At 48.6% G+C, this 26,007-nt stretch overlaps 7 protein-coding genes across 7 annotated transcripts; 5 read left to right on the top strand and 2 right to left on the bottom strand.

The window, feature by feature from the left end:
* Positions 1-1,397: 1,397 nt before the first annotated feature.
* CTRU02_208489 (lactose permease) lies at positions 1,398-3,224 on the bottom strand (the record flags this gene model as incomplete). The annotated part of the gene is made up of 4 exons (XM_036728483.1): positions 1,398-2,029; positions 2,094-2,492; positions 2,550-2,957; positions 3,017-3,224. 4 exons carry the CDS (start codon positions 3,222-3,224, stop codon positions 1,398-1,400), a joined length of 1,647 nt encoding a protein of 548 aa, XP_036579767.1.
* A 3,976-nt stretch (positions 3,225-7,200) lies between these two features.
* On the top strand, positions 7,201-7,892 carry CTRU02_208488 (uncharacterized protein; the record flags this gene model as incomplete). The annotated part of the gene is made up of 3 exons (XM_036728482.1): positions 7,201-7,380; positions 7,443-7,739; positions 7,824-7,892. 3 exons carry the CDS (start codon positions 7,201-7,203, stop codon positions 7,890-7,892), a joined length of 546 nt encoding a protein of 181 aa, XP_036579766.1.
* A 3,452-nt stretch (positions 7,893-11,344) lies between these two features.
* On the top strand, positions 11,345-12,658 carry CTRU02_208487 (uncharacterized protein; the record flags this gene model as incomplete). The annotated part of the gene is made up of 1 exon (XM_036728481.1): positions 11,345-12,658. The coding sequence occupies one exon, from the start codon at positions 11,345-11,347 to the stop codon at positions 12,656-12,658; it is 1,314 nt and encodes a 437-aa protein (XP_036579765.1).
* Positions 12,659-14,366: 1,708 nt separating this feature from the next.
* CTRU02_208486 (uncharacterized protein) lies at positions 14,367-15,104 on the top strand (the record flags this gene model as incomplete). Its single annotated transcript, XM_036728480.1, has 1 exon — positions 14,367-15,104. One exon carries the CDS (start codon positions 14,367-14,369, stop codon positions 15,102-15,104), a length of 738 nt encoding a protein of 245 aa, XP_036579764.1.
* A 4,332-nt stretch (positions 15,105-19,436) lies between these two features.
* On the top strand, positions 19,437-20,682 carry CTRU02_208485 (uncharacterized protein; the record flags this gene model as incomplete). Its single annotated transcript, XM_036728479.1, has 5 exons — positions 19,437-19,503; positions 19,569-19,654; positions 19,722-19,908; positions 19,958-20,128; positions 20,177-20,682. The coding sequence occupies 5 exons, from the start codon at positions 19,437-19,439 to the stop codon at positions 20,680-20,682; spliced, it is 1,017 nt and encodes a 338-aa protein (XP_036579763.1).
* Positions 20,683-22,303: 1,621 nt separating this feature from the next.
* CTRU02_208484 (pectate lyase) lies at positions 22,304-23,509 on the top strand (the record flags this gene model as incomplete). Its single annotated transcript, XM_070205099.1, has 5 exons — positions 22,304-22,727; positions 22,780-22,909; positions 22,962-22,967; positions 23,021-23,059; positions 23,113-23,509. The coding sequence occupies 5 exons, from the start codon at positions 22,304-22,306 to the stop codon at positions 23,507-23,509; spliced, it is 996 nt and encodes a 331-aa protein (XP_070061174.1).
* An 810-nt stretch (positions 23,510-24,319) lies between these two features.
* Positions 24,320-25,718, bottom strand: CTRU02_208483 (salicylate hydroxylase; the record flags this gene model as incomplete). The annotated part of the gene is made up of 3 exons (XM_036728477.1): positions 24,320-24,358; positions 24,419-24,751; positions 24,813-25,718. 3 exons carry the CDS (start codon positions 25,716-25,718, stop codon positions 24,320-24,322), a joined length of 1,278 nt encoding a protein of 425 aa, XP_036579761.1.
* Positions 25,719-26,007: the final 289 nt, after the last annotated feature.

Genomic DNA, 26,007 nt, shown 5'->3' with positions numbered 1-26,007 from the left:
GTTCAGGGAAGAAGCAGCCAGTGAGTTTGTGGGAGCTGGATTGGTGGCAGGGGTAGCAAGTACTTTGCTAGTATGTGGCCTGCATTTCTGCATCTGGCATGTCTGCCTAGAAGTCCAAGAAGCTTCGCTATGGCTGATTAGTGGCTGGTTTGATGTCAAATACGACTAACCATCAGGAACTACTTCGCTACTGACGGCCCGCACCCTTTCCAGTCATCTTAAACCGCACCTGTATCTTGATACAGATGGCCCTATTACGACTGCTGCGTAAAAGTTGTGAATCAGTTACCGTCATCATGCGCTTCATATCCAGTACATTGATCTCCGCGCTTTCTTTGAAAACGGGTATTCCTGACTATTCGATGCTGCCACATAGCTCAGCAAGCAAACAGGTGCTATGTTGTGAAATGGTGGGCCTGAAACCCGAGATTCGCCGCGGCGGCGGATACACTAAAGTTGAGGCCCGCGCCGTCATCAGCCGTGGACATGGCTAGGTTACGTATGGGCTGATACGAGCTTCTAAAGCCTATCAATTTCATGTTCAACTGACATGTAAATGCTGGGATTTATTTACCTGCAGTTTTGTCATGGCGAGTTCATAGGGGAAGCCGCCGTAAAACCTCAATGATTTACGAGAGACATTGGATGTTACGCGAGCCAATCATACCATATTAAGTTGGTTATACTCTCCGTCACGAAACAGATCGGGGTGACAGACAAAAGTAGCTTCGGGTTCATAAGACTCACTTCAACCCTCAAGATGGTGCTACGATCTGCCCATCTGAATTACATAACCTATCGCTGAAAAGATGTGGTGTGCCTCTTTTCGAACGAAGACAAAGGTTGAAGATATGGCTTATTCTTGGCTGGGGATATTCGACGTCAATATGCCTCTTATATACGCCGTAAGTCACGAGGCCCTCCAACTGCTACAGGGAAAGATCATCCAAAACTTGGAAGATTTCACTATCTTCTTCCAAGGCTGAGAAACTCGGATTTCAAACTAGCACAATGATTGTTACATTCCATAACGGAGGAGGGACGGTAAATGCGAGAACCTTTATCTAAATCTAGTTAGTAAAGAGATTCATTAATAGAGCTTCAGTATTAATTTTGTTAAGCAAGAGTTTAGCAGGGTGTATCTCAGAGACGGTGAGGCTACAGAAAAACATCAATGGGGCGATTGAAGGCAGATAGAAAGAATTTACATGAAAATAGTATTTCTTATCGGCAAATTCCCAGCCATGTGCCCTTCGTAGATAAGTGCTCAATCAGCAATAAGAAAAACCGAAAGTATGTAAAATCGCTCCTTAAGATCGTAGACGTGTATCGATAGAACCGTAAATGAACCCGTAGGACAATGTCCCAACCGTTCAATTCCCCCAAATTATGTATCCTCAAGCATCGTCCTTGACCTTTACGCCCAAGCCCTCGTCGATGATGACCCGCGTCCTTTGCAAACTCTTCTTCACCGGCTTGGGATCGTTGAAAATTTCTTCAAGCTCCTCCAAGGTACGCTCTTTGGTCTCGACACAAGACATATACATGAGGCCTAGATGAACAAAATGCAGGACAAGGAAGATAGTGTACGTCTTCCAGCCGATATGCTTGAGTGACACGGAGGTTCCATATGTGTTGATAAAGCTGGCGACGCCTGAGATGAAACCTTTGGCACCCATGCCTTTGGCGCGGATCTCGTTGTGGAGAATCTCAGCAGGATACAGGGCTTGCAGTGGAGTCCAGCAGAAGGACCAGAAGATGCTGTACGTGAAAATCATGGCGATGAATGCATAAGCCTGGGACGTCGGGATAGTACCATCCTTACCTTGCTCGGCTTTTGCCGCCAGGACGTTGATGGGGATGTAGACCAAACCGGTGAGAAAGGTACCCCACAGGAAAAGAGGGCGACGACCGACTCTGTCGACAAAGAAAGAGCCGAAGAAGCCGGAGACGAAAGAAATGATGGTGTTGATGCCGTTCAAGAGCAGTTGGCGGCGAGAGTCCTTGATTCCGATGCCCTCAATCATGACTAGGAAAGGACGAATGTTAGTTGCCATCAATTGACGGGCAAACGCAACAGCACTTGGACGTACCTGGGAGATAGTAAGAAATAACGCTTCCTCCGATGAATTGAGCAAACACCGCCACGAGCATTACAAGCCACATGCGGTACCTATTGGGCCGGTTGTTGATGAGAATTTTGTAGTTCAGATTGTGGTTGTTGAGCTCTTGCTCGGCCTCCAAAGACTCCCGAATCTCATTGATCTCAAGTTGAACAAGAGCTGAGTTGGGGTTCTTGTTGCCATGGTACTTGGTCAGAATTCCAGTCGCCCTCTCAGTATGGCCCTGCGACCATAGCCAGCGAGGACTCTCGGGGAGGAACCAAGCTACCGATACGACGATGGTAGCAGGTGTAAGCTGCACAATGTAGGGGATACGCCAAGACCAATCACTGGCGATGAAGTTCGTGCCGTAGCAAGTCCAGGCAGCGACTGAAGAGTATTGCTGTCAATACCAAAATTGGAGGCTTGGAGAGGGATGAGACTTACTGTTTGCGCCAATGGTCCAACCCAGAACATTGTACAGTCCACCAGCCAAACCTCGCCATGTTGGGTAGGCGATCTCCACAAGGAACACAGGTGCCGAGGTTGCGCACATGGGGGTTCCGATGCCGACGATGAAACGACCGACCATGAATTGGGGGAGGGCAAAGCTGCTTGCCTGGAGGATGGAACCGAGAATGATTGCGTTGGCTCCAGAGAACATGCAAGCACGACGCCCCCACCTGTCCATAACGTAACCACACAACAAGCTTCCTGTAATGTTTCCGACGGTGTAAATGGAGAAGACGGCGCCGTTTAATTCGCCTGCCTTGCCGATCTTGAAGCGGGCTTGGAATGGGTCCATAGCATTGATGGCACTCATGACTGATCCGTCATAACCATTCATGATACCGTCTTTGGTCTTGCCGTTAGTTATGTACCATGCCAACATAATCTCTGGGATCTGCACATACTCAGAACACAAAGGGCCATCATGGCGTACAGCGTCAACTGAGTTGACGATCTGTAGTCGGGGTTATCCTTGGCGATGGCGTCGGCAAGCGCCACCGACTGGACGTTGACTTGTTTCCCATGACGGTTAATCAAGTTCTTTGGATCATCGTTCTCAGTAGCGGAGGTTGTCGCCTCAATGCGGTGCTCTGCGCCCGCGGTCTTCTCCATGGCAGCCGTGTTCTGCAGTATCTATCGCTATATGAACCTCCGATGAATGCAAAAGCTGGACAAATCCTTTGAAGGTTCTTCCCCGCAATCTTTATAACATGGGATAATCAATACCAACAACCGCCGAGACGGTCTTCACGGGGTTTACCAACATACATCGCCCTTTTAGGAACGGCTATAGCCAACAAAAACACCCAAAGAAAGGCAAACCCCAGACTGTATCCCCGCCATCCCCAGATCCTCGCACGGATCCTGTTGCGGGGAACCTGCGGGATATGGAGTGATCTGGCCTCGAATTGCATTATTCCCGATGCCGTTGTTCGTTGGACGGGGCCCAGGCCCGTTGCTCCATCCGATGAGGGCCCGGAACAGTACCGTCGCCGACAATTCGCCGGCGACAAAGAGCGTGGGGGCTCTTGGTTAGTTGCTTGGCTATGACCAGTAAATTCTTTGAAAACACGGATTAAAGGCATGCCAAGACGGAAATGTAAATCACCGTGTGTTTGTCAAGCTTTGTTGGGTGTGGTAAGATCAGGGGTGTTCTATAAGTCGGCTGACCGTAATGAGGTGCATGGCACTATCACCCGGAGGAAACCCCCGGATCCTTTGGACAAAACATCTGGTGCCGCTCAATATGTTGGACGGGCCACGGACGATTCTTGGAGCAAGTTTTGTTTGGACAACGGGACATTGAATCCACGTTGAATAACATTTCCAAAGAGAGGCGTTTAGGCGAGTTTTACTCTTCATCCTTGCATGTGGTCGTAATATCTCTCGAAACTTCAAGGCAGGTCGCAGTGCATGACCCTAAAACTTTTCCCTCATCCATTTTTTCACAGGACCAACTTCTCCCCTACTTCTAGCCTGCCCATCAAGACTTGTGGTTGTGATTACACCATCCGCCGTACTAGACATCAGTATCTCGTTAGGTTGGCAAGCCATCTAGATGGTGGTAACTTCGGCCCGTACATGAGCATTGTTAACTTTGAAGATCTCGATTATAATCTTGCAGATGACACCTCTGAGAACATCTCAATCAGGCATGCAGAGTATGTCTCTATCAATCAAACAAATACTGCAACCCGAAACTCGGTTAGATTACCATTCACGTCTGTGAGAAATCTAGATCGGATGTGCTGCCGCACGATCTGCCGCTTCTAGCCTATCTCAGGTGAAGTCTTCAAACTGCGAGATTCTTCACTTTTGAATCGAGTTCGCCTGCCGCCACTCATTGTACTGTTTGCGCAATGGTAGCTCTGCCACCATACGACTGCTTTGCTAACGGCACAACCGAGATGGATGGGACGGCAAGCATATGAAAGTTATTCCTCTTGTCGAACCCTTCTGTGCTCGACGGCATCAAGCTTACGACATCACTTATGACAAAAGTGTCAACAAAAGCCTCTTTTAGATAATCATGGTGATGAACTTTTACTTCATCTCACGTGGAAGCACTCTTGGTTGGGTTCGTGCCGCGAGCCCGGGAGCGTACATTTGATACAAGTAGTCGCCAGAGTGAAAGAAGCAGCCACCCCAAACTGATAGTACGTAGTGCGTAGGCCACTTCGCGGGCAAGCTCGATCTTGTAAAGGAAAAGGCACTTCTATGAATGAGGGAAATCTCAATCCGCCAGTGCAACTCTATCAGCGGAAAGAACTATGACTTTCCCCAAGCTCAGCTCATCGCTAGTGATAGGCAGCGGACACCTTGCCAGTGGAAGCCAATTTTGCCAACTGAATTTGAGTAACTTGAAGTTATTTTTGGTTTTGAACACTTACCAGTCTTTCGTCAGTGAAAACCGGTACTCTCAGCACATTGGCCACTCACTTCAACGCTAGCGCTCTGTTCAAAAACTTCAAGCCTTCATTAAGACTAAAAAAGAAGTTTCCACAGTAGGCGTTGGAATAGCCGGAACTCCGGGTTGAAGTGGCTCCGTCGCCGGTACCCGGTCTGCCCACGTGACGGGGCAGACCGACAGACAGATATAAGTTCAACAGTCACTTCCTCCACAACTTCTGCTAGAACTCCATCCATAGAAATCAGACACAAGACAAGATATTTCCCCTTAGTTATCCCTCTTACGGATACCCTGTGATGCCAACAGGAGGAAAGTACTGTCACGTAGAAGACTTGCAATGAAGCATCAATCCAACTACCAGTCGAGAAGAAAAACACGATCTTGAGAAAAGTTTCCAAAACGCACCATTTTCAACCTTGTTGACCTTGTTAGGCAAGGTAAAGTGATCCAGCCCTCCACTACTTGTTTTCGGGAGATGTTGCCAATCCATGAGATGTATGTTGAACGGTGACAATTATCAACCATATTTAGTTTACTATCACGGCGCCGAAGTCAAGAACAGTTTGCCATTGGATAAAACGATGACTTCGATGCCATTAGACTGATGAATCTATTGTCTTAGATACATGACATGGTAGCTACTGGCAAAGTGGTAGACCACACCCAGCACCCATCCCACCGTGCTACTCTTAAATAACCCTACGTTTGCTCTCTGATTATTAAAGGTGCTTGGTCTTCATTGGCCTCCGAATTTGATTAGGCTTGCACATACCTGTCCTATAGCTACTTGTAATACGGTGGATCCTCCGGACGTTGATCATTGCATGCATCAAGGCATGCAATGAGCCCATGCACTCGGTTATTGTTTTCCATATTAGTTAACGAGGTCGGCATTCTGTGAATGAAACCCCAAGGAGACAGTTGGGTCAAACCCAATTTACTCATATAAATAGCCACTTCCTAATATATCAAATTATTTGGCCAGCTAATTCATGAGACACATTGACGTCTGACACTACCTATAAGCAATCAAAGTTAATGGGTTAGATAAAAATAGGTAATTCGCCATGAAGGTGAGTGGGAAATATTCGTGAAGATGGTTACCAAGTTCATTGTTGAAGAGCTATGGATGCCTAACCATACGCCAGGCTCGGTCATTCTGGATGCTAGTTCTATAGCAATCTTTGTCTTATCACTGTCCCTGGTCCTGACGGGGTCCGTTTCTACGACGGAACCAATACGCTAGGAGTATGGCCTCCGTCCTCTTGGCGTACGTTTGCGGATCTAACCTCTTATCTTATCATCACATGACTTTTAATATAATTCTTCGGTTCCTGAGTGAGCCCCTATTTTCTCCGTGGTCTTACAGTGCGAGTATTTTGCCCTAGCCGCCCGACGCCCAAGTAGGTCGTGCAGCCGAAATCCTTGCATACAGGTTGTAACATTTTTACTGGTTTAGTGTTAGGCTGACAATCCATAATCCGCAATGTCACATCGCATGTGTCTAGATAGACTGCAGGTCTATGTTGAGAAAGAGATGTTACGAGAATTCTCTCGGCGTAAGCGCTATAGGCGACCAAAACGGCAGTTACTATGTGCTTGCAGACCAATCCTTCAAGGATCAATGCAAAGAAGCGGGTAGATGAGGTGCATAAATTAGAGAAATGGAACTCACGAACTCGCCTTGTTCGTCAGGCGCTTGCTAGACCTGGGATCGATGATTAGGATCTAAGGAAGATCAATTCTACGGTATCTGGGTTGCGGTTTGAGACTGGCTCAGCAAAAAGAACCCCACGATCTGGCACGTTCAATTGATACCTAAAAGAACGAGCCTCGCCAGCTGCAAAGAAACTTTGGATCGGGCGGCGGCAATGCCCTCAATTGTTTTCGACAGATGCTTCCGAGACCCCAAACCGTGGCCAGCCAGCAACTTACGCCCCATATGCGAGGTAATAAGACGGCGCAGTAAGGGCCCCTGCATAATAAGGCCGCCAAGGTATCGACGCCTCTTGCTATTCTTCAGAACAAGAGAGTTCATAGGATGGACAATATGGTCAAGAAACAATATAAAGCCTGGTTGTTTTTCCTCCAGGACGGTTCTGTTTGCTTCCTCCACGACCAGCTCCTCCCCTCTCCAACCTAGCAGCATCACACCAAACAGCACCGCACGCATCCAATATGTACCTCCCATCGCTCCTTCTAGCCCTCGCAGCTACTGCGTCGGCCATTGACATCAGAGCTTACACTGGCGACAACTGCGCCGGAGGCTATGTTGCTTGCGTGAACATCAACCCCAACGTATGCTGTTCGTTCAGCAGCGTAGAAAGCAGCGTCAGATCGAGCATTGCGATGGTTGCTGTGCGTGAAACCCCTTTCCCCTTGCTTACGAAAATCTTGGAACTAATGGGTGTCGAGCACAGATCCCGTCCAGCTGGAACATCCGCGCTGAGTCCTACACCGGAGGCGGCTGCAAAACTTCCGGGGGTCTGGGCGACTCCGACGGTAGCGCAACCGTCTGCCTTCCGCAAAAGACGTGGGGCGACCGCACGGGGGGCAAATACTGGTTCCCTAGCCGCAAGCGTGCCGACCTGTCATGCCCCGCCGACCAGCCCGATGCCGGGAAATGCGAAGCCGTCGTCAAGCCCGATACGCTCGGCCTCGCGGACGGCACCGAGTACAACATCGCCGGCTTGTCGGATGAGGAAATCCAGAAATTGGTGAGTTCGGATACAGCTCTGAAATAAAGACGATGATGTGTATGACACCTAGACTAAATGCTGACTTGCTTGCCCCGCTTAAAGGACAAGATTGCCAGCTCCGGCGCCGGTGCCGACGCCGTGCCCGCCGAGTTCCAGGCCCTGAGTCGCTAGACTGAGGCCAGAGTCTATACACGACCTTCCTGATAACAGCAGGTCTCGGGACAGGCATCTTAGAACGAGCAAAGACGAACTGAAAGTATAGCAGTGGCGTTATACTGTGCAGGCTTATGGCAATATTAGTATACAGACACTGTACAGTAAGAAACTACATGGCTATGACCGTTAGCAGCATAATGTGTATGGGACAAGTATCGTTATGATGTTTTAAGTAATCTGCTAGTCCTAAGTAGAGCTGTATAAACGGTTAGCCGTCATCCCTTATAAAGCAATACTGGCCTAAAAACGCAGCCAATGTAGTAATGACTATGTACGGCTGGCTATACTTAAGCGAGAGTAATCCTTGGATCTGTATAGGGTTCATTTAACCAACTTAGAAATATACTGCGTCTGGGTAGTATCAAATCATAACTCCAAGGTCCATATTACTATTATCACACTTGCTTAAGTACCTCGGATGACAAACGTTGTATAGGATAACATGAGAGCAAACTTGGGGGAATTTGATGTCTACCACTGCACTGGCAGCCGGGCCGGTTTAGGTACTCACTACCTTCCAACTCGAACCTAACCTCTCATTAGTATGGAGTCAATACGTTTCGCTACCGGAGCACTCATAAGAAAACAATGCTTCGTGATGCAGCAGACTTTCATGTATCAATTCAGACACTGCAGGCGCCTTTAACCCACGTGAACCAATCCCTACCATCGGCATTGACATTGTTTCCGATTTTATCGTCTTGTCCAGTGGCTAACTGTTCTTCACTCTTGTTCATGGACCGACGGTGTCCTAAAAGACGCCGAGAGCAACTTTTCCACACGGACGCTATATGTTAGCGTACCTTCAAAATCCGAATGGTAATCACAACGAGTTTGGCTTTGGTATCATGATGCAGTATCATGGGCAGCCTCCCGAGCTGCGAAATAATGAAGTGCGGACTACAATGCCATGCAGCGAAATACTTTAAGTGAGTTGTCAGGACAATATTACTAGTTTGATAGAACGATTTGAATTCCCTAATGCTTGACCGGCTAACGATGAGCCTCAAATTTCGTCTAAATCAGTTGAAATGCAGAGTGAAAGCTGCCAGCCTGTCACTCCTCTAAGCTACGAGCCTTGTTAAGTGGCCCAAATGTGGCAGGTTCTCTCAGGAGAAGACAGCCGACAACTGAGTGGTTGATCAGGCCAATTACCCATTATTAGTATTTCGTATGGGAAAGGGAATACGCTCGTCCTCTCGTGCAGGTAGATTGCACAAAAACATCGACAGCGGGTGGCGGGAAGATGCCGAAGACCTTGAACAGCAACGGCGTGAGTAAGTGTGGCGCTGGTCCAATTTGCCACGACTAATTGGTTCGATTGACGTTTCTCTTCTGGCTTACGTAGGTTTGATGCATTGACGGATTCTCTCCTTCTCAACGGGCAGAAAGAACGGATCAATGCTGCGTTCTTCTCATTCTCAGTGGATAAGGCGTGCAACTGCATCGAGCGCGTGCACATGCAACAGAATGTCAAACAACACCTCACTTTGAGTGGCCTAAAAGTTTGATCCGAAGCAACTTTCATATTTTGTAAGACTTCTCTACGAGTGGATGGTTGCTTGTTCAAACAAACATATTGGTGATGGCTGATGGTGTTGTCAAGATGTACAGAGCTTCCGAGCAGTCTGAAACGATCTACAACAATGCGAAGAATTCTTGTTCACGCAACAGTCTTTTCATCATTTTCTTTCTTCAGAAGTAAAATTATATTGGATGTGATATTGACGTAAGTGCAGGACATGAAGGTTCTCGGATGGTTGGCTAGAGGGAATGAATCAGGCGCCTCATGTTTGTCATTCTGCTTGCCGGGCAAGACAGTCGATGGCGATGAAGAACATGAAGTCTTTTGCATAGTGTCGTCTCAACAGTCTTTAGTTAAATCACCTTAAAGGCTGGCAGTAACGTCCAAACGTTTCTTGGCATATATATGCGGGTGTCTGTGAGCGTCAAGCACGTGTCGTCCGTGAGAGGGTCAACCCGCCAAGGATTACACCAAAGTCTAACGTGGTACGCAATTAAATCTTTCAGTTCGATTCAGGAACAATGCCTTTCTCTAATATCACTTGGAACTTCTCATGCGTTTGTTGAGGTGGTCACTCTCGGCTGCAGAAATGCAGCAATTGGCCTCACCATGGAAAAGTGCAATCAAGGGTCATGCTTGAAGCAACGACGAAGTAACTCTCGGGATAAGGCTTCCAGTCACCACCTTAAGCCTTTTCCTACCTTTCGGGCAACTGCCGCCATTAATAGATTTCACCAAACGAGTGTGCTCGAACGCAGCACTGAAAGTCCAGAGGCCTAAAAACGGAGATGGGCTGGGGAGCGGGGCCAATGGAGAAGTCCGTCAGGGGTTTAAGAGATGCATGGCATGAAGTAATTACACAAATTTGTAAAATGCTCCGAAGCGGAATACAAGATCCATCGGCAGATTCGGCATACGCCGAGATCTATACAGTTGGTGGTAATGATAACCAGCCAGGCAGACAGGGGTAACCTAAACCAACGGGAGGTTGTGGATGCGGAGAAGCCGGGCAACCCATGACATCACCCGCCGCTAATGTTCGGAGCCAGCAGACAGACCCAAGGCTCACAGCTTCTCCCCAAGTGACACCGAATAGAAAAAATGCTAATCATTGATGAACTAGCAGGGTTTCTTAGACGTGACCTAAAATTGACTTCGCTTCACTCCAAATCCGTCGTTTATGATTGTTACCCATTCGGGCTCAGACTAAAACTGGGCTGAGGTCATCCCAAGAATGGGCATGCGAGGAGTCTGCCTTGATTTGCCCCCGACAAGGAGCTAAACAGGCTCTGGGACACTGCGTCTTCTTCATTTTTTAAACTAGTCTTACCCGGATTTCGCCCTTAAATTAGGGTGGACGCATGTCATCGACCGGCTGGGACAGGGGGGGTAGGGTGTTCATTAAAGGTTCTTGAGATGTGCCTTTCCAGCCAAGTTCGAGAACACATCTCATTACAAACTGTAGTGTACTCCACGAAAAAACATTTCTTTTCTTCGTAAATAAGACCAAATAAAGGTAACGCATATAGTTACAGCTATGTGGGTGGTGTCGTCGCAAGGGGTTTCAAGCGACAGTGCAGCTAGGATCCTGGCAAACCGGCTGGATGGTGGGCAGCTTGCTTGACGGGGATCGCCAGACGACGTGTCAACCCACTAGCGGCTAGTACGGCCTCATCTCTTAGCCATACATCCTTCACACCCCTTTTCCCTTCTACCGTTGTAAGTTTAGTTTAACAGCCTTACCAGGCCTCCAGCAGGGGAAGGGGGTCGCGTGCTGTTACCGGCATTTGCACCTTGGCATACCTCCTCTTATTAGAAGGGGAAACCCGCTGAATGCTAGACATCGTATCTTGGAACTGATCCTAACTCCAGCGCTGTCAATATGTCAATTAAAGTGAAAGACCGCTCTTGGACTCATCGAGGTGCTCGCCTTAGGGGAGTCAAGTCACTCACTTCACGGCTGGGTTTTCGATTCATCATTTTCGCCGCGCTAGTCACCATTTATCATTGTTTGGATCTTCATATTCGCTATCGAAACTCTATGCGAGCCAAGTATTCGGCCACGCAATTCACGAAAAACACCGGTTACTATGAAGCTGATCTCAGTAGGCCAAGCTGGGAGACAGGCCGTCAATCAGAACCCCTTGAGCGTGTGATCTTGTTAGAGAACAAGAAAAACTGGAAGAGACTTGGAGGAGGTCGAGAGGGGGAAGTGTTCATTTACAACAACTCGGTCATCAAAGTTTATGACGAGGAAAGCAGCCCCTTTCGAAACTGCATGCAGAGCATATCGGGTAACCCCAAAAGATGGCCAACGGAAATTCCTGCGAGTCTTATCATGGGAGGCCATGACGAAAGCCTTTCCGCTTTGAACGACGATTCACAAAAGGACATGTTTGTCCCAGTCAAGGACTATTTCCTGGCAGCCTCAGGTTCATTGCAGTCACCTAAATGGCATTTAGTTACCCCTTTCTATAAGGAAGGTACCCTATCCAAGCTCGCAAAGAAACTACGGACCTCAGATAACCCGCCGTCATATCACGAAATTGACATGATGTTTCGCCCATCATTCGAGTCTCTTTTGTCGGCATTGGATCATCTTCATCAGACGCACAATCTTTGCCATGACGATATCAAAATGGACAACATATTTGTGGCCTCAGAACATGATCCCAGACGATGGAAAGTCGGCGATCTCGGTAATGCTCGTGAGCCAGAGCATCCATATCACTTCACTCCGCTTTGGACCGCCGACACTCCGCAGCTGCGTGACTGTCGAGCAAACGACGCATTGCGGCTAGTCAAATCCTACTTAAAGTTTGTTCGTATCGCCAGTGGAAACCCGGAAGACTTTGACGTCGCGTTTTTCCAAGGAGTTGAGCCAGTGAGCAGATTATACTGGACAATGGCCTTGGATAAGTCTTTCATCCTGGCAGAAGATGCCAGACAACTATCGAGAGCGTTTCCTCCTTTGAGAGATGATGATTCCGCGTGGTGGGCTGGAATGGACTCTGTCAAGGTCAAGGCCGCTCATAGCGGTGTGAACGCACTGATCACAGCCTTGGTTGGCTGGAACGTTTCTTTGGGAAGGGCAGTGACTGAGGAGTTAAGAGTCGGCGCGAAGGAGGTATTGGGACAGATGCTCGGGCTTACTGGTATCATGGGAGTTCCTATCAGCCCATGTCAAACTGTTTGATTGAGGAAGCTCTTGACCCATGGCCTGCGCATCACCGTGTCTGGTGTCAGGTTGGAGACTGAAGACGAGTAGTAGCGCGACGGCGTTTTCCCTGATGATTTTTACGGCCAATACAAAATACCCATAACGCATGAAAAACTCAAATACAAAAACATACGAGGAAAGCAAAATCCTAAATGCCATGCTCAGACGAGTGGGAATCTGAAGAAAGCCGCATAGAGCGTGATGCACGGCTATGGTAATGATGTCTATCCTCTCTCTGCCACCGACTGTTGCGTGCCATGATATGAAGGCATTGATATACTGCCAGTGTTGTTGGCAGAACTGGCCCTCCTTGACCTTTATGCAACCACAACTTGAAGTAGAACGTGTGGAAGCTGATACGCTAAAGTGCTTATCGAAATCAAACTTGTGTACTCTGATTGAACTGCTTTGGTTGCATACAAGAAGGTAATTAGGCCACCATATAGCGTACATGTAGTCCGTAAAGGATCTGTGATGAAGCAGTGGCAGAGTAGTGGAGGCAGGGTCTCCAGCAGAATCAATCATACACTGTGGGGGTTGGACATGGTGTAGTTATTCTGGACTTGTGGTTACATTCGCTAACAGGGGCTTTACTGCAGCCTAGCAGCACTGCCCGACACTTGAAAATGGCAACCTGGGAAATGAAGCTAAGACCCTCCCCAGGAAACGGCAAAGCGCTTAAAAAAACAACTTCAACACTCTAAATGGGGTGAAATCGCTACTATCCATGTGTATAGCCATGTTCATTGTAGGTGAAGCCGATTAGAATAATCTGAAGAACACTGGCGCACGTTATTGGACACCCTCTACTATCCACGTATGTAGGTAGTACCTAGGTAAATAGGTGCAATCTGAGAGAAATGGTTGAAAACTGGAAGCAACCAGTTCTTCGTGCCTTACTCCATGTCATTCTCTTAACCGAAGCACCGGATTCCAAGCATATTAGAGCAATATGTTTTTGACGTCTGGTGCGGAGTAGAACTTTGATGCAGATTGTGGGTGGTTAACCGAAACATACTGCCTACTACAGCGTGCGCCCCGGGTACCACTCCAGGCACCATCTCCAGGGCACAGCCATCATTCTGGAAGTAGTGTATTATTCTTAGCTGCCGCCATGCACTTCCCCATTAAATTTCAGGCCTTCATTGGCCTCAAAATACCACCCGTCTGGCGGCCCGTAACCTTATCTGTACTTGCATGCACTGCCTTCGTCCGCACTTGAATGCGGCTCGGGCTAGACAGTTTTCATCTTCAGTAGAACGCGATAATTAAGAAATACAATGTGGGCCTGGCATCGAAATAGCTTCACCGCCGTGACGGGGGCTTTTGAAATCCCAAGGCTTCAATTCAGTCCGAATATTGCTGCCTGCGAGTTGCGCTAGCTTTGCGACCGTCTGAATCTCATGTTCAGAGGTCAAAGACTGAACAGTTTCTAGAGTATAAGTTGTTTCGATTTCCACGCTCTAGAAGACAACATAAGAAGGATAGAAACACACACAATACAAATCAACAAAAACACTACTCAGCAGCATCCTCTACAATCCCCCCATCAGACAAAACTACAAAACTTTCACAGAAGTCCATCTTCATCAACCAAAAACAATCACCTCATCTGACTTCCTCAACAACCTTCCCACCAGCCCCGTTTCTATATCTTGACGTCGATTTGATCTCTAACGTCAAAATGGTCTCTTTCAAGAACATCGTCACCCTTCTCATCGCTACCATCTCCTGCACAGGAGTAAGTGGCGCTTCAGTCCCTCGCCAGTATGGCGAGAACGGAGTCGCCGTACGCGACGGCGGCTCTTGGATTCCCAACCCAGCCACTTCATCTTTCAACCGTCGCGACAAGGAGCAAGAATGGAAGGACTACCACCGCCAAACTGAGATCATGGCCGAGGAGGGAACATGCCGAGCGTACGCCAAGCCCACAACCCGCGATCTCAACTGGCCTTGCCGTGAATACTGCAAGAAAGCCACCGGTGACTACAGCGCCACCTGTTCCAGTGGTCACGTCTGGGAAGACAAGGTCGGGGGCAAGCTCAAGCCTGGCTACGTCCTTCTACCCAACCCCGATGGCGAGATGTGGACCTACGGCGGCGAGTGCACTTGCGTCACCATTCCTCCTGAACTCGCAGAGAAGATCTCTGAAGGTCTTGAGAACAGCGGTGCTATCATCTGCAGTGTATGGATGTTCTCCATCAAGAAGGTCCTCGAGAAGGGGAGCTACCTGATTCCCGGTGGTGGCCCCGTCAGCAAGGTCGTCAAAGGTATTGCTAAATCTGTCGGCAAGTTCGTTAAGGGGGGTAAGGGATCGAGTGCTTGGGCTTCTATGGTCAGAGACACCTGCGGTGCCAAGGGCCATGATGTGACCATGGACATTGAGAAGGCATTTGACATGTTCAAGCAGGTCCCTCTCTGAGTAATATTGTATAACGTGGATTGCTTTGTCAATTTTCTGTTGTTTCTGTTTAAAGGTATCTGCTCTTACAGCGATTTACACTGGCTACTTGTTTCTCGGAGTAAAAGGCGAAGAGGTCCTAGGAATTTTCAAATTTATAGCAAAGTTTTAAAGATTTGTTTAATAATGCCTGTTAATGCAGCCTCATTGAGTTTGAGTAAAAGCAGTATTTCTCGTCCACCATGAGAAGAAATTCCATCTCACTAACATGACTTTCACTTCCATTGAAGGACGGAAATGGTGGCTTTTATGGCGTTGCCTCCCGTAGCAATCGCCTCGCTTGTTGGGAGGTCATCAACGATGGCACTGGGAACCTAATGAACCTCACAACAACGCTTACAAAAAGATGTGATTGATAATGGTTTCTCGCAAGCTTGTGAAAAAAAAAAAAAAAAACAAGCTTCAATAAGGCAACTAATAACCATTATCGATAGTAAAAATCATATCAGCTTGAGATTTTATCGTGATTAGACCCGACCAGCAAAAAATGAGAGGGACGAGACTCGAACTCGCGCGGGTTGCCCCACCAGGAAACAGATGTTAAGCTGACCTTAACCTGGCGCCATAACCAACTCGGCCACCCTCCCGATTGAATGATATTTATTGATTTTCTACAGCCCAAGTCAGGGGAATGCTGCCAACCGCAGAACACATCCGGAGACCACCCCTGATTGGAGCTCCATCCCGGCTATAGATGTAATTTCCAAGACTTCTTTGAACTTAGAATCTATGCCCAATTAACTAAATCATTGAATTTGCAAATTTGGTAAGGTAAGTAGTTGACGAGGCGATGAGGACTGAAGACGCTGCCACCACCCAGCCTGGTCCAGACCGATCGTGCGTGTATCCTGGCTGTTTGAATCCTTTCCTTGAAATGGAAACGACCGCTTGCGCGATGCCATCAAAGCAGCTTGTTACTAGAGTACACTCCCCAAGCGAGAGAGTGATTAATGACCACTCCTATGATCCGACCTTGATTGCAAGAGAACCCTCCCGGCCGAGTTCCAAGCACCCATGTGGCCAGTGGAACGCAGCAGTCAGTCAACCCAGAATGAGTCCAGGTAGAGTGGGCCGTGTCAATGCGCAACATTTGTGCTTTGCATGCATCCAAACAAAACCAAACGAGGTTATCATGTCAACTGAGTGACGCTGAAGATCTTGCAGTTCGCCCTGCACATCGTCCCAGTTTCTGGCTTGCGTGTTGCCATCAATCCATCCACCTTTGCGTGTGCAGAGGTCAATGCGTTGCAGGGCTCAGCTGTCCCCATCTTTTTTCAGAGCACATGAACCTATGGACGAAACAGGATGACCTGATGGCAAATCTTGGCGGATGGGAGGATTTCCTTCGAGTAAGTCTGGCCAGCCTGGACTTTTTGTTTTTGATAGGATTCCAGTTTTGTTCCGTATATTTCTCCGCGATATCAATGGGGAAGCTATCGCCTATGCGAGCCAAGAGTCTTTAGCCTAGCGAGTGTCACGGCGTATTTTCAAGGCTAGGGAGAAAATGTAATTTGGAAAGTGATGGATTCCCCGTCGACACAGTCACAGCCAAATAAGAACACCCTGGAACGGGTTGTTCAGGCTTCGGTCCTGAGGTACTGACATCGACCCTCAGTGCCATTGATTATGAATATGCCGTCCCAAGATCTAACAGAGTTCAACCGCAGCGGGTCTGTAGGGCTGTGGCAGGTGTCATTCATGACTCGCGAGAGCTGCTGGAGCGGGCTTCTTGGACCAGGCTGTTCGGGTCACCGGGACGCTGGCCAGGAACGTACCACACCAAATGTCAGAAACTGACGTGAAGCACGGAATACCAAAGGTTAGGCCCCTTCGTCTGCCGGCCCCGACGTGAAAATAGGCCGTGCCGGCAGCTCATCCTGTTGGTAGCACATGCCGGCAGGCATCTTTTCGAGGAAACGCTGCAGTGTTGTTTAAGGGGGTATAATAACCTCACTATACCAGGACGTCAAGGAAATCGCCGCACACCGGCTCCTGGTTTCCTACTGGGGTAACCTTCTCGCACAAGGACCCTGGGGGATGAATCTGGAGAAGGGGAGAAATTCTATCATGGACTGGGGGAGGAGGCACAGAGGTCAACGTGAGAATGAATGGGCGATTGAAGACAATGCCGCAGATCATGCAACCTCAGGGGTGCGCGACCCGGTCGAAGATTTTACGTGATCGGATCGTCGATATGAGGGGGCTGATAGGTGACAGTAGAAGGGGCCTTTTGAGATTCTGTCATTTCTGGTCTCCGGGACCCTCGCCAAAATTTGACCGGAGAGCCAGGAGACGGAGCAATGCTACCGCAGAGGCCGTCATACCCTGGACGCTTTGACCTGGTCTAGCTCATGGGGTGGAACGAGGGTGACCTGTAGCACAAGGCTTACAGGGCGCAGGGGAACTCTGGCGAGGTGGCGAGCAATGCCTGTCATGGTAAGCCTGTGGGACTGAGTGTGGGTTCTTCTACTAGCCATGGTCGGGTAAGATCAAACTTGTTGTCATTTCCGTTGCCCAGTGGTTTTCTTTCAGCCTGATTTCACCCGTGAACTAGAAAGCATCCATCTGGCATTGCCCCATGGTTCTACCTTGATCTGGTCCGTTTCCCCTACATTACTGCTTAACAAAGGGACCACCCATCCTATCCCATCCCGTCCCGTGCTCCATCTCTAATCGGCTGTCATGTTCCGTCCAGCTGGAACCGCTTCAAGGACATATTACCAGCCGTCCTCGATGCAACAACACCTTGTTGCCTTGAAATGTGGCTCGCTTCACATTGTGCTTACAAGCTGTCTCGAACCATACAACACTTGTGAAGAAATACAGCCTTTCAAAGAAAGTAACCAGGCAAGACACTGGCAATCACTCATTTTCGTATTGTTGACGAGCCTAAGGAAGGCCACTCTGTATTCATCTCACAAGCCAGGCTCCGCTTCAGCTGCAGTCCTCGGCACCGCAGCCGCGGACAAGACCCATTGAGTCGGGATAGGTACCAAATAATCTACCAGGCATTTGAATCTCTAGGGCGGTCGCTAGCCGTCCGTCATATCGTGTTGGACCTTGGTGGTGGCACGGTATTCTCTTCAACTTCGCTTACGAGGTAAAAAACGCACCAAATCTCCCGAGCCTGTCCTTATTTGGTATCACGCCGCTCAGCCGGCGCCGGTGAGGCGAGGGCGTTCTCTAACCAGCCGTCTTCCAGAGGTACTTGGCACTTTACCCAAGGTGATCTAGTTCGACGCCGGCAACCGTTTCCAAACTATCCGACCCTGGAGTTGGCGAGAAACGAGATGAATCCCCCGTCGCAGCTTTTTTTGTGCCTACCTACGTAGTTTACTCCCACCCTCCTTTACACTTCAGTAGTCCTCGTTCCGACTGGAACACGCAATGGAACACGGGAAGGAAGGGGACCACGAAGCAGCCACCATCGGCGCTCGCAGCTTTAGAGCAACGGCATCCGACGGGCCTCGTGCCGAGCCTCGGGCTCTTTTTCTTTTACACATCAGCCATTGGTCTGTTTTCAGTCAGATCATGACCAACCACAGTTAAAGCTCCGTATATTCCTGCAGGTCCCCCGGCACTAGCCTCGGTGACGAAGCCCCAATTCTGACAAGGCTCAGAGACGGTTTCCTCTCATGTGTTTTGCACTGCGCTAGAACCTGCATGCCCATTCCGCATCAAATGTCTCGTACACTCCTGCGCAAGTTCCGTAGCCTGCAAGTACGTGCGGCTGCATGCACCTTAATGGAGACGAATACCTTAGACTGTCACACTTAGGCGAAGGAAGACGACACTCGCGTGAGCTCCACTCGCGCAAGGAGATTGAACCGCCATCACCACATCGCAATGTTCCCACATCACCCTGGATGTTGGCTGGTGTGTCTGTGCTTATGCACCTTGGTCCCTGTTCGTCCCTCTCAGCTTTGAATCTTGGCTAGGGGGGGCCTTGGGATCCACCCCCCATCCCATATCTCTCTCCATGTTTCTCAAAATGGGTTTGAAAAAGAAGATTCGCGCCCTCCATCTTTCAGGGACCATTGATTTTTGATTTTCGATTTTGGACGACTAATCTGCGATCACGATGAAATCATGGTAACACCACTCCAGAGCACGCAGAGGAACCCCTGTTCAGCATCCGCATAGATTTTGAGAGGAGGACGGGCATCAGACAAACCAAGAATCGAGACCGCCAATATCGAGATATTAGCAAAGTGTTGCTACCATCACTGATGTAGCAGCAACGAGCTGCGGACTGGGTATCAACTTTCATTGACGGCATCCACCGACGACAAGATGGCTTCCGACCAGGAAAGGCAGGATAGCCTCGTCATCACGACATGCATTTTCACGGCCATTGCGAGTGAGTAGCAGCAAGGACATTCATAGATTATAGCCTGCATGGGAACCGGTACTAACGAACCACAGCAATAGTGGTTATGGCGCGAACGTTCGTCCGGGCTGTTTTGATTCGTAAGCCTGGGCTGGACGACTATACAATGATTGTTGCAATGGTACGCAATCCTCAGCATTGGCCGATCGATAACCACTGCATAAACTAACAGTCTTGACACTTAACAGGCCTTCTCCCTGGGGTATCTCGTGGAGGTGTTCGTTGGCAAGGCAAATCACATAGGGTTCTCCAGTGACACGCTGTCGATTGAAAACATGGTCAGCCTCCTGAAGAATACCTTGGCTATTCAAGTCACATACTACGTTTGCGTTTCCACCATCAAAATTTCCATTCTGTGCATGTACCTCCGATTTGGTATGTCCCCAGCGTCCATCTCTCGCGCTCCTACTAACTAAAATATTAGCCGTTACAAGGACGTTCAACGTGCTTTGTCTCTATACGATCGGATTTCACGTGATATTTTTCATAATTTGTATCGTCGTTACGCTTGCTCAATGCCAGCCACTTCACAGGATGTGGGATTTGACGAAGACGGTGCAAGGACATTGCATTAATACCACTGCCTTCTTCTACTGTGGGTACCCAGATTCTCCCAGAAACATACATCGCTGACGGTGAATAGTTACCTCCGGATTTAATATCATTACCGATATCTGGATTCTAGTTCTACCCATCAAAACCCTGATGGGCATTCTTCGGCCTCGTAAAGAAAAGATTGCTCTCACCATCATTTTCGGCGTCGGGGCCTTCGCTACAATCACATCAATCGTGCGACTCCATACAATCTACACATACACCCTCGCCGAGGATCCCTTCCGAGAAAGTATCCTCGTCAATATTTGGTCCATCCTCGAGATCAACATTGGCATCATCTGCGCAAGCGTCCCGGCTCTAAAACCTTTATTCACCCCCAAAGCCCTCCGAGAGGCCACGAGTCGAAAGAAACGGACCGGATATCAATACCACAGCCAAGAAAGATCTGGCTTCAACTCGAATACTTCAGAAAATGGGGGCGCTGGCGACCAACCATATGCGATGGACCACCTCGGTGGACAGGGAGGCTCCAAGACAGTGACACGGAGTACATCTCGCGTGTCAGGGAGCGAAGACAGTATATTGAGAGAATAAAACGGCAAACCTAATGTATTTGTTTTAGAAATCACTCACTTATAGAATTGGTGTGGGTTTTTAGAGGATCGTAAATGCTTAGATGATATGAATAGACGAAATGGGAGTCTGTAACGCCCATCCTGGTAGTTTCTGTGATGGTTGCCCATGTGTTCGCGGTGACGCGCCGCAAGTATAATCCAGATAATGTGTTGACGTATCGTCACACCCAGCAGTGAAATCAGATTTCACAACAAAAAGCGATACCGGAAAAGGGTCTTAGAGAGACAAAGTCGACCAAGAGAATAAACGGTCTACGAATAGTATGCTCACCTTTATCGCATGCCCTTCTAAAACACACTAGGGGCTACCAAGGCAAATGCTGAGATGAAGGCTTGTGCATATAGCCTTCTCAGCATGATAAGGCTTCAAGCGGCCATCGGAACCTTGTCACCATAGGAGAGTGATAATCCAAAGCTATAAAGAATAAGTAAGTGTAAAGTAAGATGGCTACTCATAAGGACGTTTCGCTGAACTGGTCACGTTCACAATGGCATCTCCGATCTTCGCAAACGTGAATGACTAAAGCGGCAAAGCATCTGAAGATTTAATGCAGAGCGGTACAAGATTGGTCAGATGGAACATTACTATCTTGTTTTACCACATTCGGAGCTCTGCACCCCGCGTCTTGGTGTGAAGAATGACAGATTTTCCGGGGGTGGCTTGATCCTGGCCAATTTGTGTTTTGCCATTGGTGGCATTTAGGGCTTGTACTACCTATGTGCCACCAGCAAAACAAATCCATCCACTTGGTTGAGGGCAGTTAATTGTCAGTGACGTGTTCCGGAAACCCCTTGGCTAGAACAAGCTTCGTTCACGTCCTGCCAATTCAGATCCGGTTGCACTGGTCCGGTGACTTTGGCTTGCGGGCAAAACTTGAGTAAGCCTTGGCCTCAACCGATATATCGTATTATTTGGCCTTGGCCGTATTTACAACATTGTGTAGGCTTATCATGTCGAAAGCGTGCTGTTGGAATCCTGCTATGGATATTGATCGATAGTGCGGTGCACTCATCACCCATGCAGACGCAGAACAGCCCCCTTCTGAGGGTTGGCAGTCAAGTTGCCTCTTTTTCCACAAATCGGCAGGATTCATCCAACTTTCTCTCCACGTGGATGTAGCTGCAGATAAGATCACTAGACCTTCGGTTAGCTCAATACAAGCTTCCATAGCAGAGTGTGGATGGCTCGGATCTGTGGGGTAGATTCGGAAACGACCCGGTCGAGCCACCCTCGAGAAGAAGAAGTAAGGCTCTATGCAACTGCTTAGAGGTGGTTTTGAGAGAAAGGCGCTCGATAGGCTGCACTGTAAGCCATCTAATATAATGAAATGACAATTCTTAATCACTGGTGGAAACTGAGACGGGGAAATCGTTTCCCTCAGTCAGTGGACTTGAGGCTGGAGATGGCAACCGCGCCCAATAATGCTGCGCCTACTTAACATCAGGATAGCCAAACGGTGAAGACTCGTCAAGATATAAATAACAAAACGAAATCCGGCTTCAAGTTGAATAGTCAGAGCCTTCAACAGACATTCAGATCCGGTTCATTCTCTCACAACAAGTCAGATTCATTCGCCAAGATGCATCAATACTATCTTCTGGCTCTTCTTCCTACAGTTCTTGGCTGCCTTAATGCCAACTCGAACAAATGCGCTAGTTTCATCAAGTCACAGTCAGCGACTGCCTCGGCGTTCTGTGCCACCTTCACCAAGAGTACCGTCACCGCTACCACCGGCCTTCCCGCCTGGGCTACCAACTGCTCAAACAAACCCTCCGTTATCTCTGCGGAATGCACTTGCCACTACAGCGGTGCTGGCGGTAGCCAGCCAACGACTACGTTGAGAACCTCGACGACGGCAGGCAACGGCGGCGGTGTTGTCACGCCGCCTGCTGGAGTGACGACGGCTTTGCCTCAGTCGTCTGGTGCTACAGCAACGAACAAGCCCATCACCGTTTCTGCTGGGCAGACTTACGACGGAGGAATGAAGAAGTTTGACCGCAGCCGTATGTTCAATTCCTTGACGATCCAGTTTAACAATGCGTTAACAATGTGCAGCGCGTGTCTGTGCTGAGCAGGACGAGACTGGCGAAGCCGATTCCATGTTTGTGCTTGAGAGCGGTGCTACGCTTGCCAATGTCATTATTGGACCTGATCAAGCAGAAGGTGTACACTGCAGGGGAACATGGTAAGTCGCATGCCTGAAACATTTGCAAAAAGAATCTCGCTAACGGTCACAGCACTCTGTAGGTTTTGATCAATGTTTCATGATATGTCATCCTAGCTAACGTCAGTAAAGTATCAACGTCTGGTGGCAAGATGTTTGTGAGGATGCTCTGTAAGCCTCATTTGAAATCAGCTGTCCCACTTAAAAGTACTAACATCTGGCAGTACCCTGAAGCAATCCAGCGGAACTTCATACGTCATCGGTGGAGGTGCTTTCAAGGCTTCCGACAAGATTATCCAGTTCAACGGCTTCGGAACTGTTGATATCAAGAACTTCTACGCCAACGACTATGGTAAAGTCGTTCGCAGCTGCGGCAATTGCAGCGGTAACGGCGGCGCCCGCAATGTCCTCCTCTCCAACGTGATTGCCACGGACGGAGGCGTGCTCTGCGGCATCAACACCAACTACGGGGACACCTGCATCGTGAACAACAGTTGCCAGGACAGTAACAAGATTTGCGATCGGTACACCGGCAACAACTCCGGTAAGGAGCCGACCAAGATTGGATCTGGCCCCGATGGCACTTACTGCAAGGCTACGGGTTTCACCACTGCCTGCTGAGCGTTATGCATCGCTGAAAAGATTGAAGCGTATCTTTGATAAGCGTGACTTAACAGGGGGTGGTGGTGATGCAAAGGCTAAGTTTGCTTCGTTCTGGAATTTAAGCCGAATTTTTGCGAGTTGAATTAGTGTGTACATAGTTCCCAATCATTAGTATATTGCACTTTGAAGCTAGTATTCTTCGTCCCCGGTCTCCTGTAAAATCTTGCGAAGCCCAATCCTCAGTGGCTCACTATTCGAAACCTAGAAAAGCTTTACTTAGTGTTGAATACAGAGGAGAAATATCAATTAAGGGATTTTCTCTTCTCCCATTATAGAAAGTATTAACGGATAGATAAGTTCCATCGTTATACTACATTACCAAGGTTATAATGATGCGGCTATATAGACTGCTGGTAAATCCCTGTGTTTCGGACAACCGAGTTCGAGTATGGCGTTTGCCCACTTAGGTTACTAGCAATACCACTAGGAAGGGAACAAAGTTCGTTTACCAAACCCGGTGGCAAGCCTGAGGAGACAATGTAAGATGGTGACAGATGACGGGCCAGTATGAAGATGGTTGCTGCACGGATACTACAAACTACACATTGGCAGCAGTAGCGCCTGACTGTCCCTGAAACTATATATGCAAGATAGTGCTGGAGCATCCGTACATTTTCACATTTGCTAGATGTATGGAGTACAAAATTGGATTGCACTGCGTGGGTCTCCCAGATAATGCCTCATATCTATAACTCGACACCAAATTCGCCATGCTGAAAGAACAGTCCTCGTCGTCTGCACGCGTAAAGCTCAGATTGGACCCCCTCTTCATAGCCGTGGACCGCTGGCTCGTAGATATCGTTCGGCCTGTCCAAAGCTATCAGTAACTCAAGGTTCAAACTAACAAGTGGGCGGATGATTACTTACCTCAGCAATAGCATCCGTTCCTTGCGCCCACTTCAGAAATGGAGCCGTCCCAAATTCTGCATTAATGTCGGGTTTAGTATTTTTGAGAGATTTGACCTGCCATTGGCCAGAACCGGGCTTGATGCTTTTGGATGGGCTTGTGAACAAGTCTGTGTTGTGGCTTGCCCAGGCCTTGAAACGTTCGCATCTAGTCTTCCTTATATTTTGCCAATCTGAAGTGATTCTCCTCATGTCGACGATGGGGTCGGGAGACTGGGAAATAAGGTATTCCAAGACGCCTATGTCTTCTACGATGAGCGAAAAGCCCTGAGCAGCACTTGGCTGCATGGCATGCTGTAGGAGGTGAATGTCAGTTACTGTGACGCGACAAGAAGCTTGACTGTTTGCCACTTACAGCAGAGTCTCCAAGCAACACGATTCTTCCTTCTTCACTAGTCCAACGAGGCAAATCGGGAAGTTCCGCAAGCCTCCATCTGTCGCACTTTTTGGCAACATCAAGGACCTTGCGTATCTCTGGACAAGCTCCCTTGAACAACTTGCGAACGTATTCGATATCACCATTCTCGTCCCAAAGCCCGCGCTGATCGGTATCACCCTTCACTCCGAATAACGCGGAGTATGACCCAAGTGTGCTGTTATATCTACTCGTAACATGTACCTTACCATCCTCGCCCATGTACACGTTTAGATATGATTGATCCATCAGAGGAGATAATTCAGGGATGGACGTGATCTCCTCCTTTGGAAGATGTACGCCGTAAAGTGTCACATCAGTGATAATTGGGTCGATAGGCTGGCCAGTACCTCGAAGGATTTGCTCTCGAATATTCGACCTGATTCCGTCGGCGGCTAAGACGAGATCTGCATCTAGGCGAGTTCCATCTCGCAGCGTAACACAAGCTCCTTGTGCGCTGTCTTCCACTTTGGTAACGGCAGCGTTGAACATGATCGTGGCGCCTGCTTCCTTTGCTTTTCGATGGAATGTTCCTATTAGTACATCTCTGCTCGTGCCCCAGTCTGGATGGTCGGAGATCTCGGTCGCGATCGCTCGAGTCGCAACCTGGCCGCTTGCTAAGTTCCGTAGCACGTTGGCAGCCGTGTCAACAGAAACTTGTTGTAATTCCTCAGCAAGCCCCCAGCTGTGAAGAATTTTTGACGCGCCAGGTCGAATGTTGAGGGCACCGCCGGCAGGGGTAACATTTGGACGCTGTTCCAGAACCCAGACTTGATGGCCTTTTCGAGCGAACCCAAGTGCAGCACAGAGGCCGCCCAAGCCGGCCCCGACAATGATGACTTTCATTCTCAATGATAACTGAGAAAACAAGAAGAACGAATAAGTCTTTCGGCGCAAATACCTGTCGTCAGAGAGTCGGATTACCAGGTAGTAAATGGCAGACACCTATTTATCAATTCAGCTGTGGGGGTTTCTCTTATATGGCTCGAAAGAGCGGATAGTCTTTCTCTTGCCAGCGGATGTTGCGGGGAATAATGCTTGACGCCAAGAAGAGTCATGTGGCCAGGTAGCGATAGATTACAGCTAACCGGATTTACAGTGGGTTTAATGGCATCTTACAAATACTCAAAGCAAG

Source organism: Colletotrichum truncatum, assembly GCF_014235925.2.
Source record: "Colletotrichum truncatum strain CMES1059 chromosome Unknown Contig_0005, whole genome shotgun sequence".
Taxonomy (NCBI): Eukaryota; Fungi; Ascomycota; class Sordariomycetes; order Glomerellales; family Glomerellaceae; genus Colletotrichum; species Colletotrichum truncatum.
The sequence above is the reverse complement of the archived record's forward strand: the minus strand, read 5'-3'. Positions and strand labels throughout refer to the sequence as shown.